Raw genomic sequence first — 16,638 nt, 5'->3', positions numbered from 1 at the left:
TGCAGATTTGGAAAGCGTATGGTGCATACTGTTTTCAGACAAAGGGACTGTGACGATAGGGGTTGTATATAGGCCCCCTAGTGCTGATGTAGCGGTGATTAAGGGATTGTCTGATTATATAAGCAGGTTTTCTAAAACAACGCAAAAGATGGTTATGTGCGGTGATTTTAACCTCGATGGTGTGGACTGGAATACTATGATGTGTCTTTATGTCATAAAGGTGCCAGCGCTGAACTTCTTTGTGATACGATGTTTTGAGTTCAACTTATTAAGACAGTATATAAACCTACTAGGTTTACTTCCACAACTGCATCGTAACTGGATTTGGTGTTTGTGAGTCAGACTTTAAATGTTTCTCCTCGCAATATTTTTTATGGCATTTCTAATCATTCTATTGTGCGACTGTCCCTGCTCGCACGACCGATGCGATTTAGTCCCTGCTCGCACAACCAGTAAGCGGTTTACCACAACCCACAATTTTGCAAATGCTGATGATGTCGGTATTCCGTACCATTTGGCACACGAATTTGATCGTTTTCGCGACGCGTCAGTAAGGGGTGATTCTAATGAGCTCTGGTCACTCTTTCTCAATATTGTACAACATTCTGCTCAGACATTTGTTCCAATTAGAAAGAGGCAGGTCGCAACGCGCAAGGAAAAACCCACGGATTGATCGTGAAATAATTCATTTGAAACGCCGTCTTAATAGGATTACAAAACAGCCGCACCAAAACTCCCAATGGGTTACTGACCTTAGGAGAGAACAGAGAAACAGAATACGTGATAGGAAATTTCAGTCTTACAATCAGGCCCTAGCGAGGTTCCTTGTGGTATCACCACCCAAGTTCTGGCGTTACGTTGTACCGCCAAAGAAAAGTTGTGATGCGATCTCATCCAGCAACCAACTCAGATCCGATAGAACATGTTTAAGTACGCGGAGGGACAGGGACAAACACACACGGAGGCGGTCAACGTTGAACGCGTTGAACGTTGAACGCCTCCGTGTGTGTTTGTCCCTGTCCCTCCGCGTTCGTAATCATGTTATGTCCCTACCAACACGCTCTACACCTTCTCGCAGATCCGTAATCATGTAATCTGTAGTGTATGTTGCGGATGCGGATCGGACGCGGATAATGTGTGCGCGGATCGGATGCGGATGCCAAAAATCTCATCCGCGCAGGGCTCTATGCAAACGGTTGCGAGGCGGCCGTACATCGATATAACACGATCCCGGGCGGGGCGGCTCGAAGACCAGTGTCGGAGTTCCTGAGAACATCAAACTTGTGGAGCGCCTGATCCTCAAGGACCGACGGATAACATGTCTCGAGCTCGGACCTTTCTGTGGGAATGTTAAACCCTATTATCCATAACCTCCGGTTTCGGAAAGCTAGTGCCCGTTGGGTCCCGAGGCAGATGTCCGTGTTTGGCCGGCAGAGAAAGCAGGAAATCTGCCAAGAGCTAAGGTACCGTTTCGACACTGAAGGACGGCCGTACCTTGATCGGATTACCATGTGCGATGAAACGCGGGTGCAGCATTTCACTCCTGAGTCTAAACGCGCATCAAAACCGCGCAAGCATCTGGGCTCTCCAGGTCCCTAGCAGTTCCGAAGCACACAGTCTGCGGGTAAGGTCATGGCCATGATTTTCTGGGACAAGGCTGGCGTTGTTCATGTTGATTTTCTACCCATGGTACCGCCATCAATAGTGCACATTACTGCCAGGTTCTCAGGGATGTGCACAAGGCGCTGATGCAGAAGCGGCCGGGTCTCATCACCAAGGGAGTCCACCTCCTACAGGCCAATGCACGCCGGCATACCGCGCATCTCACGACACGCACCTGCTAAGTTGTTGCTGAGGGAGTTGCTGCCACATCCTTCTTACAGTCCAGACCTCGCCGCCAGCGATTTCCATCACTTCGGGCCACTCAAGGCTGTTCCTTGAGGGCCACTTCAGCTGCGACGCCGAGGTCAAAAATGCGGTCCGATCATGGCTGCTACGCGCCGGTAAGGATTCCTACGCTGCTGGCATCGAAGCCCTCGTGAAACGCTGGGACAAGTGCTCTTGTGCAGCTGGAGATTACGTTGAAAAATTGAACTAATGTCTTGCCTGTGGGTTAATTTTACTTTTGCGACAAATGAAATGTCCCGGTTTTAATTTGAACACCCCTCGTATAGTCAGACAATCAATCATTACCGCTACATCGGCACCAGGGGCATATATACAACCCCTATCGTCACAGTCCCATTGTCTGTAAAGAGTTTGCACCACACGCTTTCAAAATCTGCAGGAGGTAATGCAATAAACTGGGAATCATTTATTAGTATTCGCAACACCACCACCCCATCTCCCGAGATATTCTATCCTTCCTGATTACACTGTAGCCGCCAGGAAAAATCCCAGTACTCTGAATTTCTGGGTTCAACCAGGTTTCAGTTATCGCCAACTCATCAAGATTATGTTCAAACAAGACACTTTCAATATCTATCTTTTCGTTAAAAACACTGCAAGCGTTTAAACAGATAAGCGTTAAGTTAGACGTGGAAACAATTTTTTTTTCAGAGCGAGGTGTACGTGGAACCTGCTTAACGCCCTTCAACTGCGTATCATAAATGAATTATTTATCACGAATGTAAATCTTATCATTGCGCAGTCGGTAGGGCTCTCCGCTTTCCTTGGCGTACTTCAGCAACTCTGCCCTTTCTAATCGGACCGCGAGCAAAATCCTCATTGTGTATATACTTGAACCGCGCAGCTTCTTACAACCCAGTAGCACCTCTATATCACTACTGTGATCTCAGTTGCAGACACGGAGCAAGAAGACTAGGAGATGAAACTTCACTCTCTCCCACGACCAGAGATGTACGAGGAGCACGCGCTCCGCTGCCCGGCCCGCAGTGCCATCTGTTGCACGAGGTCGCAGAATTTCCGAAGCATGCGGTCACGTGATACTGTCACTTGTCCGGCGGCGTGACTAAAACACGTAAAAGCACGTGAATTAAACGCTAGAAAAGAAGAAGAAGATGAAACGCTTACTCGATCATCGTGCTCCTGTCGGCTGCTCAACAGAACCGAGAGGCAAGAGAATGAAATTATTTTCCGTTGGTTTCGCTAAACAGGAAGTGCTATGTAGTTGACAAGCGCGACCTTTATTGCTAAGACAAACATCGTTCACGTTCATCAGTTTGTGTTCGTCCGTAGAGGCTACCGTACGACTTGCGAAAAGCACTGCTTTCCCCATAGGGAGTGTGCGACAAACTGGTGGCGCCGCGATGCGGCCTCCGGAGAAAGGACCTTGCGTGATAGCCGCCGGGAAGCCAGCTTTGTTTATATGTGAAGTGCAGGTGTCTTTTTTTGCCACACTGGAACTGTTGCATCGCTAAAGGCCTGTTCCGACATATAGCGATTTGCTATATAGCGGTACAAAGTAGCACGATATTTCTCTCCTCGCAATGCTACAAACCGCTAAAAAATAAGGCTTGCCGGAGTTGAGTTCATGTCAACTTTTTAAGCGCTAATATTACCACTAAATTCGTGTTGGCCAATGAGAAGGCCCCTCGGCTATGACGTCGCGGAAGTCATGCAGTTGTTTTGCTTCCGCATTTCACGGCATTGCATGGCGACCGCATTGGAACCAGCGAACAATATGTCAAATTTTCCGTTCGGTCAGTTAATTGAACTTGTTCGTCCGCACCGGTTTTTGTTTGACAAATCCTCCCCACACTTCAAGGACACTATTATGAAAGAGAACAGATGGGCCCAAAATTGGGCAGGATTTGGGAGTGACAGGTAAGTTACATTTCAGTCACTGTAGCTGAGAGCTATCTGATTATCTGTTGACTGACTACTCTGTGTTTGCCTCGATCATTCCTGACACTTCAACTCATGTCAAACGCACATTGTGCTCTTTTAGGCACTGTTGCTGCCCAAAAATTTACAACTATGAAAGCAAAGTACTCAACAGAGAGAAAAAAATTTCTCGATTCGAAGAGAAGCGGAGCCGGCTCGGCTGCCGTTAAATATCCAAAATGGGCCTTCTACCCAATCCTGGACAGCATGCTGGGAGACAGGGACTGCAACTTGTAAGTGTACCACACAGTACATTCTAACGTGACGCGTTGGTGGTCGATGTACTAATACAGAACAATTTTGCACAGGAGTGGGGCCGTGTCGAACATCTCGGTGCCTGTGTCAGAAGAGGGAGTCACATCTGATGTTGAACGCTTGATGTTAGTATGCTCTTTAGGCAGATGTTTGTGAAGTATCAGTTGTGGGGGCATTATTTACTGTTAATTTCCAAACCTTACAAAGCAACTCTAATGTGTGGCGCTGGGGCCATAGAATCGTTTTGGATGGTCTCCGCAGTATCCTCCATCTGTTTGAGAGAATACCGAACGCATTTTCCACAACCCTGCGTGCTCTGCTAAGCCTGTAGTTGAATACTTTTTCGGGGTAACCGAGTCCTGACACCCTTTGATATGGTCGCATGAGATAGTTCTTCAGTGGGAAGGCCTCGTCACCCACAATGACATAAGGCATTTCCTGTCCTTGGTACTCGAATGAACATGGCTTTGGCAGGTTCAGCATGTACTGCTCAAAGCAGCGGCCCATCTCACTCCTTGAAAACACACCACCGTCACTCTCACTTCCTGGCCTCCCAATATCCACACACAGGAAACGGTACTGGGCATCACAGATTGCCATGAGCACCTGAAACAGGCTTTAGGTCACTGAACAAATTCTAAAACAAGCTTCCACTTGCTAGGATTGCTTCAAACGATGTCCAAAAAAAAAAAAAAAAAAAAAGAAGTAATGGTTTCTCTGTGGTATCACATGCTGCTTGTATGATGAGTGTTATGATTGTGTATTTGCAATGCTCTTACATCCGCTTTACTTTTAACTATTTCTTTTTATCGAGCAACATCCCATATCTGGTCTCAAGATCCCATTAATGTGAATGAAAGGTAGAGAAATGGGACTTACTGTGCTGAATGTACCCTTATAATTGTAGTTAATGGACCCTGTGTTGGCTCGACATTCTGTCACTACATGTTTGCCGTCAATTGCCCCCACGCAGTTTGGGAAGTTCCAGAGGGTGTAGAACTCATGAGCAACTCTCTTCCATTCTTCTGGTGTGGAAGGGCACTTAACATGATTTGGGGACAACTTTTTCCATAGCGCGCGACATGTAGCTGCAACGATTGTGCATACGGTGGACCTGCCCACGCGAAAGCCGAAAGAGATACTTCTCTGGTGATCTCCACTGGCCAGAAACCTAAAAAGGAAAATACTGCACATTACATATTCTCAGTGTGTAAATCGGGAGTTTTAGTCCCTCCTGTGTAATACAGAAAATCCGAGCTGCCGAATCACGAAGTAACCATCATGGTGTCAGACAACGTGTTCGAGCATTCGTCGAGTAACACTCCATAATTCGATCTCCCATAATAATCTTTAACATGCCCATAACCCGTAATAGGAAGGGAGTGGGTTCGCTGAATTTCTACCCATCTACATAACCCGTAATGTGTGTCAAATGGTTCGTTTTGGTTACCTTATTGTCAGTGCGAGGCGGGTTTCAGCCGGTATCGCTTTCCTCCATCTCGTGTCCCTCGCCGTTATTTCAGGCCGCAAAAGTTCCAACAAACTTTCGAAGGAAGCCGGGCTCATGCGAAGGAACCTTTAACCAGTAACAGTTTCACATTTTATATAAACCTGCAAGCTGCAGCAATCGGCTTGATACTCACTCTCTGAAGTACTGCGTGTCCCTGTCCCGCAGTCTTGGGATCAGGTTGGACGCGTAGCCTTCTTGGTCACGAAACCGGAATATTTCGCGGACCCAAAAACGCGGATGTCGGGTTCGCCGTTGCCACAGCAGCAGCAACAAAAGAACATTGATTTGAACGTGCGCTGCGACGACCCTGTCAAACTCCGGAGGCGCCATGATAGGAGAAACAGGAAATGAACGCCGAACCTACTTCCGCTAAATTGTAGAGGTAGCGCCGCCTTGCAAGTGGGAACAGTCAGATGACAATTGGCGCCTTTTTTTTTGCGCTCTTTTGTAGAGCTATATTAGCGCGCTGCTATATGTCGGAACAGCCCTTAACTGTGCCAGCACCTAAAAGAACTCTTCATTGGGGATCTGATGTTTCATTTCTCGTGATTTTTATGCTTCCAATACCACCGAGGGCACTAGACTGACAGCGAATAGCGTTTGTGACGCGCGTTCGGCCATTGCATGAGGTGTGCACAACATTTTCTATTTCTTTTGTTCTAGTTTCAATGAAACTGAATGAGGACCTGCAAAATGATCAATGATTTACAGTTGCCACTTTCGTGACGGTGAAACGCCTCTGGATCGTGATACAGATTGAGGTGTTTCATCGCCAGTGCCCAGAGCCGATGTTGCTCCCGGTAATCTGGTTGACGAGTCTCACAGTGAGAACGGAAGTTCTACGTTGTCCAAAAGGTTTAGTTTTAGTATTTACACACCAACCATTTCACAGCTGTCGTGCCCCATGCCTACGGCGGTAGCCGAGGTAAAGACTCGTATAATTTCTTCTCTGAGGATCTCTTTAGCGTTATTGTATATGATGATACTGGAAAAACTGCAATACAAGTTTAGACAAGATAATACAAGTTTTACAAGATAATAAGTTGTGACCTCACGTGTTTATTTGTATGGATAAAACGGACGCACGATGTAGATTTCAGTGACGAAGCTATGTGTGTGCAAAGACGACGAAAGGAATACAAGAACAAGACTCAATCAAAAACATATTACAAGTGGCTGGAATCAGAGAAATACACGTATATAGCCTTCGCTAGCAAGCCAGGATTTTGTGAGGCGTCAAATAACCATCCTCTCGACGTATCACTTACAGGTGTTTTGACCAGACAGACGCGAGTGGCTGTTCTCCTTCCGCACTGTTAAGATACATTATAAATACGGTGGTTGCTTCTGTGTAGTTTGTCTCCATTCTCTTTTCCCCAGAAAGGTTCCACATTATTTGCATTTCGAAAATTAGTCCTTCTAATTACGGCGGTCGCCACGCAAGCTACGGTTCCACTTGAGAATGCATAGAACGGGGGGCGCGGTATCACGTCGGATGCTTCCAAGACCGCCACTAGTACGCTGTCGCGACGGAGCAGTGCGCCCCCTTTAGGTGCTGCACGGTCCCTATAGCCTTCCATGTAAATGCGCAAAATGGAAGGCAGTGCCGCCGTGCCATCTGTCGCGTACAGTCAGCAACTGCTTTTTCCCTCTCCCCCAACGTGACAGTCTCTGGTCGCGCGCCGGCGCTTGCTTCTATGGGCAGTTTCACCTCCTAGCCTTCTTACTCTGTGGTTGCAGAGGGCGATGGTGTTCCTGGACATGAGTCCTGACAGACGATGATGGAATGACCCAGCGGACGGATATGCGTGGCCTCACGCTAGGACGGTGCCGATAGAACTGTCGTGCCAGCGCCGTAGCGCGTGGCAGCAGAGGCACCTCTTCATCGTCTTCCACGAGCCGCCACATCACTCCCCCCCCCCCTTTTAGACGTTGAGCTGCGCTTGCGGTTTGAATGGTTGAGGTTCGCGTCAATACTAAGACGGGAGGAATGATGATGTCACGTGGACGTGGGAAAGCTTTGCATACTGCTTGAGTTCGCGGAAGCAGGCGCGGCAGGATAGTGGACGTGGACATTCGTTGTAGAACGTTCTTGCGGACGGTAGATGTAGTGCGCTGGGCGACGTGCTGCTGCGCTAGTGATCAGCTTGCGTCGTGTCAAGTGGAAGCAGGATGATGGGGGCAGCGTGAGACATTTCCGCGAGCGTCTTCCGGAAAGCGTTGCCGAGCTGACGCATGTGCGGCGTCAGGGCGGAAGAACAGCGACTTACCGATACCGGTAGTGGAGCGTGTTGCTCACTGAACGGTCGCTGGTGATGCCCGGGGGTGCCATCGCGAAGTACGTGGAGACCTGGAGAAGGGTGCGGGACCACGGGATACCGTGTCCCGTTGGGGCGTTCAAGCCGAAGAGTGCCGGGTCAGAAGAAGCAAGCGTAGCCTCCGATTACGAGCCCCGTTGGAGAGAAGTGCTCGGTGACTCACGACAGGCGGGCCCTAGCGCCATCTTCTGCTGTCTCCAGCAAGAGAGCGGATCTTGCTTGCTGACAATAGCCGTCGTTGTGAAATTTTAGATGGTAGGAAGCCGAATTACGCCGAACATGGTGTTCGTTGTTCGGGTCACCAAATGTAGAGGACGATGGTCTTCCTCTACATGAGTCCTGACCGGCGTCGATGGAATGTCCCAGCGGCCAGATGTGCGTGGCCTCACGCTAGGACGGTGCCGATAGAACTTGTACCAGCGCAGTAGCCCGTGGCAGCAGAGGCACCTCTTCATCGTCTTCCACGGGCCGCCACAATCTTATAGTGACAGACACATGTCCTATGAAACGCAAATCAATTTTTAAAAAAAAACGAAGAGGCGACGCCGTTCTCTGAATCGGTGAACTGTCGTTTCACTATAAACAATGAGAAAGGCCTATGCGATCATATTATTTTTTTATCATTGCACAACCGAATTGGTACCAGCATAATGACCTCGGAAGTACTTATCATTATGATCTTGGTGCGCATGATAGGAGCCTCTGAATGCAAATCTTTCGAGGTGCGAGAAGGCCCATCATGGCCCCGGCATAGGGTTGTGTATGAATGGGTTCCACTTGAGTTCAGTATACCAATACTGCTTCTCTCTGTGCTACTAACCATTCTTTGTAAGACGCGTTGCTACAGCATGTGGTTCCACGTCTTACCCCCGGGACCAATTATTTGTGTGTGATACCCACACCACGACCTACTTAATAAGAGAGCGACCAGTCCACTTGACCCCCGCTCCAGCGCCGGCTGTTTTGGTTCACATGTTTGCCGCAGGAGCACTGGTGGCGCTGCCGACATTCCCTACTTCTGCGTGGTGTAGTGCTTAGGCGGTTGTTTTCGTACGGACTTCTGTGTTACCGCCTCAGCTGTTTGTGCCTTTTTGTCGTCGAACTTATCGTAATATTAACGCACCAAGCCGTCACGAAGATCGTCAGTCCACTGGGGCATGGTTTATTGTGTAGTGCCTTTTTGCAAGGCAAGATTTGTGAAGGGATCGCAGATTTCGTTCCACGAGTTCCCTTCCGATGCCTCCTTGCGCGAAAAGTGGATTTCTTCGATATCCCGTGGCCCACGACCTGGTAAGTAGTAGGCTTTATATCTCTAATTTCAGGTCATATGTGACACATGCCTTCAATGGCCTGTTTTGTGTTACTTCCACTGTCACATCAAGTACAATTCCTGCATGTGGTCAACGTGGCGTTTGTAAACGAAACAGAATAACTGGCCACTGCTGGTACTGCCTAGTTTACTGGTGCTCGTTACTTACAAAGGGGGGTGTCGTGCTTCCCTACCTTGTCCCTGGAAAATTAGTGGGGTCATCATACACAACGTCTACCTAATACAGTACAATATTTTCAGGAAGTACGGAGCCGTGGCAGCCATCTGACTGCTCAAAAGTGTGCTCACAGCACTTTCTTCCTGCGGACTTCTGAGAAGGCCAGAAAAAACGTGTGTTGAACGCAGGTGCCTTTCCAACAATATTTCCTGGTTATCCAGCCTACAAGCTTCCAAAACAAGTAACTCCACGTCGGCTGCCAGCCAAACGCCGTGCACAGAATGTGGCACAGTGCGCACCACACCCGATGCAGAAGCGAAGAGCACTGCAGGCCAGAATGGACCAAGGTTAGTGGAAGCCATGATTGCAAACAGAATACACAGATGTACGCCCACATGCAGTGGCATGCCGAATAATAACCATGTATGATCTTACTGCAGATGAAAGAGATGGGGACGAAAATGCATGGCCTGCAACTGCCACACATGAAGAGGAAGGAATGTTTGGTGGTGTGCTACACAAGGCACATGCATCACTTGATGCCAGCGAGGCTGACTGCAGCATGAACGGTCTGATGGTGCTTTGCGATGTTGCACTACAACGTGCAGAGAATGCGCAGGTTTGTTGTTATTTTGAGTGCTGGACTGCTAATGTGTGCTACACATTAACACAAAAACATGTGAATGAGTGTTTTCAAGATTTTCCAACATTGACAATCTCCTTCCCATCCTCAGCAAAAGCAGTCAGTGCACTGTCAAACTTTTGAAACTGTCCAGAGCCTGAAGAAAGACAAGACGAAGCAGGCAACTACAGAGAGAAGGTGCAGACGCCTCCACACGCAGGCAAAGGCACTTCAGAAGAAGGTGATTCAACTAACAGAGGAGTGCAAGGAGGCAACCGGAAAGCTGGAAGCCTACAATATTCCTGTACTGGAAAGGCGAGCTGATGAAGGAGATCCACAGGCACAGTTTCTGAAGGAGCAGCTTGAGTACCTTCTAAAGATAAAGCCACATTGGAGCGAAGAGACCGTAAGGAACTGCATCCTGTGGAATGTAAGTTGTCAGTAATTTGTTGTCTGGTCAGAAGATTTGAAATGTATCGCTAACAGCTGGTTAGCATGTGAAATGTAGTTGGTGTGCAGCTTATGTCATACTTTACAGGCACGGTCTCCCGCTGCTTATCGCTATGTGCGAGATGCTAAGTTTCTGAAACTTCCAAGCCTTTCGACCTTGAAGCGGTACGTTGGTCCATGCACTGGCGATGCTGTAACTTCTTTGATACAGCAAAGGCTGGTGCAGGAAGCAGGCAGACATGGGCCAGAAGCTTTGCGTGGGTCGCTCATTTTGGACGAAATGTCCATTGAGCAGTGCGAGAGCTACCAGCGTCAAGGAGACGTTGTCCATGGACTGGTGGACCTGGGAGGCAGGGAAAGGGAGCTGGGTCTAGAAACAACATTGGCCACGCACCTCCTGTGCTTTATTTTTGTGGGGCTGTCAACTCAGTACAGGTAAGAACTGTGTTGCATAAGTCACAATTGCCTTTGCCTGTACATTTTGTGCTTTTTCCAGGATACCAGTCAGCTACTATTTTACTAAAGCTTTGAATGGCGACCAGGCCTACCACTTGGTACTTGATGTCATGGCGGCAGTCCAAGAAGCTGGTTTTTTTGTGTGCAGGGTGGTAGCAGACAACCACGCAACCAACTGCAGTGCTTTTGCACGCCTTGCTGGTGGCAAAATTGCACCAGTCATAGATCACCCTCTGGATGTGCAGGCACCCCGAAGGCTTCTGTTCTTGTCGTTCGACTACTGTCACATCATTAAGAACATTCGCTCTCAGGTGTTGTAACAGTATGCATTGAAACAAAAAATGATTCATCAAGAACACATTGCATGCTGTCCCTGATTTGCTTTTTAATTGTCTAAACTGTGTGCTGTTTCTTTGTTTTTTTTTTTACAGTTTCTTGACAACAAGAGGCTGCTCTGCAACAATGGCTGCTACATCCTGCCAAAGTACATCAGGCAGATGTACGACATCCAGAACAGGATTGGAGGAGCATTCCGACCAGCACGTTGCCTGACGAGGAAGCACCTGTACCCGTCAAACTTTGAGAAGATGAATGTGAAGGTGAGGATGGTCTTGTGTGGGCTAGCATTACAGCTTTCTGTCTGCCTATTATGAAGTCTTAACAATGTGTGTACACTCCAGTAACTTCTCGCTTACCTCTCATACAGAGAGCAGTGGAAATATTTTCGCCTCCTGTGACTGCAGCTCTGCGCTACTTACAAGAGTATGGTGACAGCCTTGGTCATCATGGATTTGATGACTCCCTGCCAACCATCGAATTCATGGAGCTTGTCTACAAGTGGTTTGTGCTTCACAATGTCAAAAGCACAACTCGGCACATTTTCACCAGGGACGAAGTCCGAATGCCATTTTACGACGCAGATGATGAGAGGTGAGTTTCCAACTTTCATTTTCATTAGTTGGATGATAAACCTGCCCTTTTTCTTTACTGTTAGGCTGCACTGGCTAGAGTCAGATGTCCTGGCATATTTTAATGTCTGGGCTGCGACATCCCCTGCGAAAGCTGCCTTCCTCACAGATGCAACGTACGAGGCTTTTGTGATAACGACCAAAGCCACAGTGCTCTGCACAAGGAATCTTCTGGACAGTGGGTTTCACTATGTTTTGACTGGGAAGTTTTCCAGTGATGCCGTGGAATCACTCTTCTCAAGCATCCGCCAGCTCAATGGTGCAAATGACAGGACAGATGCCCGTTCAGCCCTCTCAGCCCTCCACAAGATACTTGTCACTGGTGTCATCCAGAGCTCACCAAGTGCTAATGTGAATGGAACAAGGAGCCTCATCGGGGAGAACTGTGCACTACCATTGCGGCAAAGGCCTGAGACCTTAGCACACCTCAACGATGCAGTGCTGAGAGAGAAACTCGAGCCGTACATACAAGCACTGATCATGCCAGGTATGTACTCTGAATCTGCATACATATAAGGCTCCCACCTAAGCGGTTTCTTCTCTTCCAGTTTCCCCTCCACCCGGGCTGAAGACTGCAGCACTGGCATTAGTTGCCGGGTTCCTTGTACGTGTGGTGAAGGAGAAAGGGACATGTGAGGCCTGCCTGAAAAACGTGGAAGCTGATGCTTCTCCTTCTGCTTACGTCAAGCTGGTCTATAATCTAGACAGAGGTGGACTAAGCTACCCTACCCTGCCTTTTGTAGGCCTTGTGTAAACCATCACACAAGCTGCAGAGGACCTGTTTCCTCACCTTATGACTTCTTCCCATCCAATGCAGAGTTTCATTCGGTAAGGTCATGCAAAATACATATATTGGAAATGTTGACTGTTTCAAGATATTCACAGGGAGTTTATGTCTTCGATAGGGTGGCACATCCGGTTCTAAAATGCAGCACCATCCTGCAGTGCAAGATGGATCCACATCATGCTGAAAGACTCTCGCTTCTGATCTTAAGGAAATTCATGAGACCGTTCATGGATAACTCCTGCAAACTGAGGACTGAAAAGGAAGCCCGGAGGAAGATTATAGCAAACAAGCCAAAATCCAGGAAAATACTGAAGGTCTAGTGCGCAGAGAAAGCAGGAATTTCAGGATGACTGTTGGAATAAACTGTGCGCCTTGTGTAGCATTATGTGCTGTCATTCATCTGACATATTTCTTCCAAAGCTTAGTCCAACTGCAGTCACTTTTATGTTGCTACTTAAAATATTGTCAACATTCCTTTCCCTTTCTTTTTGGGCACGTAGAGAACCTTTGCAGCAACAAATCACTTTAGAGACAAGGGGTGTGTGCATACAGATCCACTTGACCAGTGATGGCACCACTCTAAGTAGATATTAAAATTCAAATAACTGCATAGCAGTGTATCACCACAGGAAGAGCAGCAGGAACTACTGTTAGCCTAGGGCCTGCTTTAACCAACCATGGCTAACTTTGGACCAAGATAAAGAATTGCTAAAACACGAAGTCAATGCTCAATTGTTAACCTAAATTAGTACAAACATGAGTTTGTTACATAGATATTGCAGTGACAATAACTCCCCTAAGTGTAGCACAGTTACATGTTAAATTCAAGTTTATCTCGGTTCAAATGTTAACCGGCGTTAGTGAAACAGTGCCTTAGTCCATCATATGCTTACTTCAAAAAATTACGTGACAGCTCGCATGATAACCTACTCTTGGATCACCAATGGGCTGATCCACTTTTTAGAGCGATAGCTGTATGGGGGTACCTGTTTGTCAAGGAATGTGTCGCATCAAACCAATTACCTCATACTGCTACGATATGCGCTCGCGTCACGCACTGCACATACTTAAGGGCTTTGCCATCGCATGAGAAAACAAGCTAAACAGCGTCCCTGCAAAGTGTGTTAATACAGCAGTCTATATTGCACATTATAAATCAATATATGCCCGAAAAAGATGTACACGAGTCAATAGGGATACCCTGTCCTCACATATCCCAATGCGGCGGCCGGCTGTTTTAGGGAATGTGGGCAGCGCGCCAAGCGGGCGTTTCACCAGTGAGAGAAGGAAAGGGCGAGGAGGCCACGCGGACAGCGGCTCCATAGGGATTTGGGAAAGTGGTCTGGTCGCTCTCTTATTAAGTAGGTCGTGACCCACACACAAATTGGTGGCGGTGGTGGTGGAGGTGGGAGGGTCAGAGGGGGTTATCCCCCTCTGAGACCATCACTTATACGCTAATAATTATAAAATCCAATGCGAATTCAAAATGCTAACTTGGCTGAAATTCTTAGAGGTCCCTGGACTGAAACCTGTGCGAGAAGGGTTCGTGGCCAGAACGCCCTAAGGGAACCGTAAAACTTAATTGGCGAAACAGATATGTCGACATCCAAATTTTGGCTTAAGCTAGAGTGTGCGAGAGAGTGGGCAGCTATTCGCAGGGTATTATATTACCATCCTTCGGTTTTTATCAACAAATTAATTTTCCCACACAGGTAACGGGTATTACGTCCAGTACGGTATATCACATTCTTACAAGTACAAATAATTCTGAAGTGCAGGCTACTGTGCTCAAGTACGATACAGCTTATCTTTATCCTATACATGACCAGAATTTTGGGACACCTCCTTTGATGCAGGTTCTGCCTGATAGCAGAAGAACGTGTAGGAAAGCCAACTTGAAAGAAAAGTATGAGGTGAGGAAGAAGGAAAATGAAAAGAGGCGTGGGCAGACGACAAAGGGAACATCATATATCGCTCGTGGAGCGGGCTATCAGCAGCAATTGCCTAAACCAGAATGAAAAACGTGATAATCAGTTCTGATAAGTGTTGTCAATCCTTTCTTTGCTGTACTGCTGCTTATAATTCTGGGCTGCTGCTCGTAGCGTGTGGAACGGAATGACCGGCACTCGTAAGGCTGGTCAATATACATTTTTGTTCTCTCTGTGGGAAATGGGGATGCCGTCGACGATGAGAAATGTGTGTCCTGGGGTGACTTCTAAGGGGACTGTGCCGGTGTATGTGTGACAGCGTCGGAGGAAAACCTCAGAAATTACCCTACATTATCACGAACAAAAATACTCCATAGGTTACTAAGACGAATTCAGTAACTGCACTTCACTTTGTTACTTGTACCTTGTTACTCCTTTATCACTGTATCATACACTTCAGTTTGTTCTCGGCCTTATCATGAGGACCTCTCAATGCTTAATTCCAAATTTTGCGTGTTGCAATCTCTTCCCGACACCATCAAGAAGGCTTGTCGGCTACCAACGCCCTCCACTAGAAAAATGAAAATAAACAAACAAATAAGCGGAAGAAGTGCTTATTTTCAGATCACCTATATAGGTAGCAGCAGAGTCACGTTCGACACAAAAAGTGATTAGTAAACCAACAGCTCCTAGATAACGTCGGACTGCGCGCTTACGTCACCTATGGAGGCCTTTCCTATACTTTGCGATCTGCTTCGAGCTTTCTTCTCGTTCGCTGATTCATTTACCTCATAGCAGCATCCGCAATAGTAACAGCGGGCCTTCCTGTGTGACGTAGGGCACGGGCCTTCTCCTTATGTTTGGGGTGTTGGTTAAACTCTGCTCAAATAAGTACGAGAAAAACGAAGAAAGGTGCAATCGCAAACTGTGGAGATAAGATGGTAGGGAGCAACGGACGTCATATCAAAGTTTCCTTTCAACGCACCAAGAGTATATAGAGTCGCGCAAAAGTCCGTGATGTTTCCCGCAGCTAATCGCCATTCTTCTGGAATTTTTTGTGGGCGTCCTATTCGCTTTATTGTCGAATCGGGTGAACATGGTAGAAAACTTTAGCAAACCGTTCATAACGTGGCTTTCCTGAACGTGGCTCGCCAGTGGATAAGATTCTGAGTCTTACATAACTGCAAATTGGCACCGACAAGCATGATAGCCTTACAAACGGTCTGCTAAACCTGCTTTTATACGCTTGCTATTGATAACCTGAAATAAGAGACTTGAACTAGCAAGCAACGACAGTTATCGCAGTCCCATATGAAGACACTTTATAATATGCGAGAAACGGTAAAGAAAAACGCGGATTCAATTACAAGTTTTCTCACCCGTCGGAAGCACTGTAATGCTTAATCCGCAGTCTCCGTGGGACGTGCATGACTTGACATGACAGTTTGATTAAAATGCATGGGAAGCCTTGTGAGTGCGAACGAGAGCACATTCTTAAGGATGAACAAATAAAATTTAAAAAGAGAAACAAGAATTTCGACCCCACGCGCCTTGCTGTTGTAACGATGGCGGTTAAAGATGCTCTGTCTGCTGTTGTTCTGAAATGTTAACACCTTGGCATTCTGCAGTGGGGGTGGGGGTGGATAAACGGTTATTTCGGAAAGGTCAGCCTGACCGAAGGTCGGCTTGCTATTCCTAAAACAAAAATATAGCACAAAGGTGGAGCCAAACCGAATATAAGATAACGAAGGTGGGTGAAGTGTAAATGACATGAAATGTCAACTCATAATTTCTTCGTGATGGGACTTCCTATACCGATGTATTAGTAGGTTCGGATGCAATGAAAAGTGGTCTGCCTTTCACATACTAGTCATGTTATGTCATAGTGCTTAATAATAGGCCATCCAGGATAAAAATTGTGATGATCTTGCCTTGCCGTAATCTTAAAACTCTCATCATAGAAAAAAAGAAAGGCATGACCCTCAGATCGAACCAGGGAACATGAAAGCTA

General features: G+C 47.2%; 2 protein-coding genes across 2 annotated transcripts in view; one reads left to right on the top strand and one right to left on the bottom strand.

Annotated features, from left to right (window-relative positions):
• The window catches only part of LOC135379003 (FH1/FH2 domain-containing protein 3-like), a 246,977-nt gene that overhangs the window by 39,438 nt on the left and 190,901 nt on the right, over positions 1–16,638 (bottom strand). The gene's annotated exons all lie outside the window — the stretch shown is intronic.
• On the top strand, positions 9,754–12,666 carry LOC135379168 (uncharacterized). Its single transcript, XM_064612413.1, has 9 exons — positions 9,754–9,763; positions 9,857–10,035; positions 10,193–10,468; positions 10,577–10,923; positions 10,985–11,255; positions 11,376–11,543; positions 11,651–11,874; positions 11,939–12,399; positions 12,461–12,666. Exons 1-9 carry the CDS (start codon positions 9,754–9,756, stop codon positions 12,664–12,666), a joined length of 2,142 nt encoding a protein of 713 aa, XP_064468483.1.

This window comes from Ornithodoros turicata, chromosome 1 (genome assembly GCF_037126465.1).
Source record: "Ornithodoros turicata isolate Travis chromosome 1, ASM3712646v1, whole genome shotgun sequence".
Taxonomy (NCBI): Eukaryota; Metazoa; Arthropoda; class Arachnida; order Ixodida; family Argasidae; genus Ornithodoros; species Ornithodoros turicata.
The sequence above is the reverse complement of the archived record's forward strand: the minus strand, read 5'-3'. Positions and strand labels throughout refer to the sequence as shown.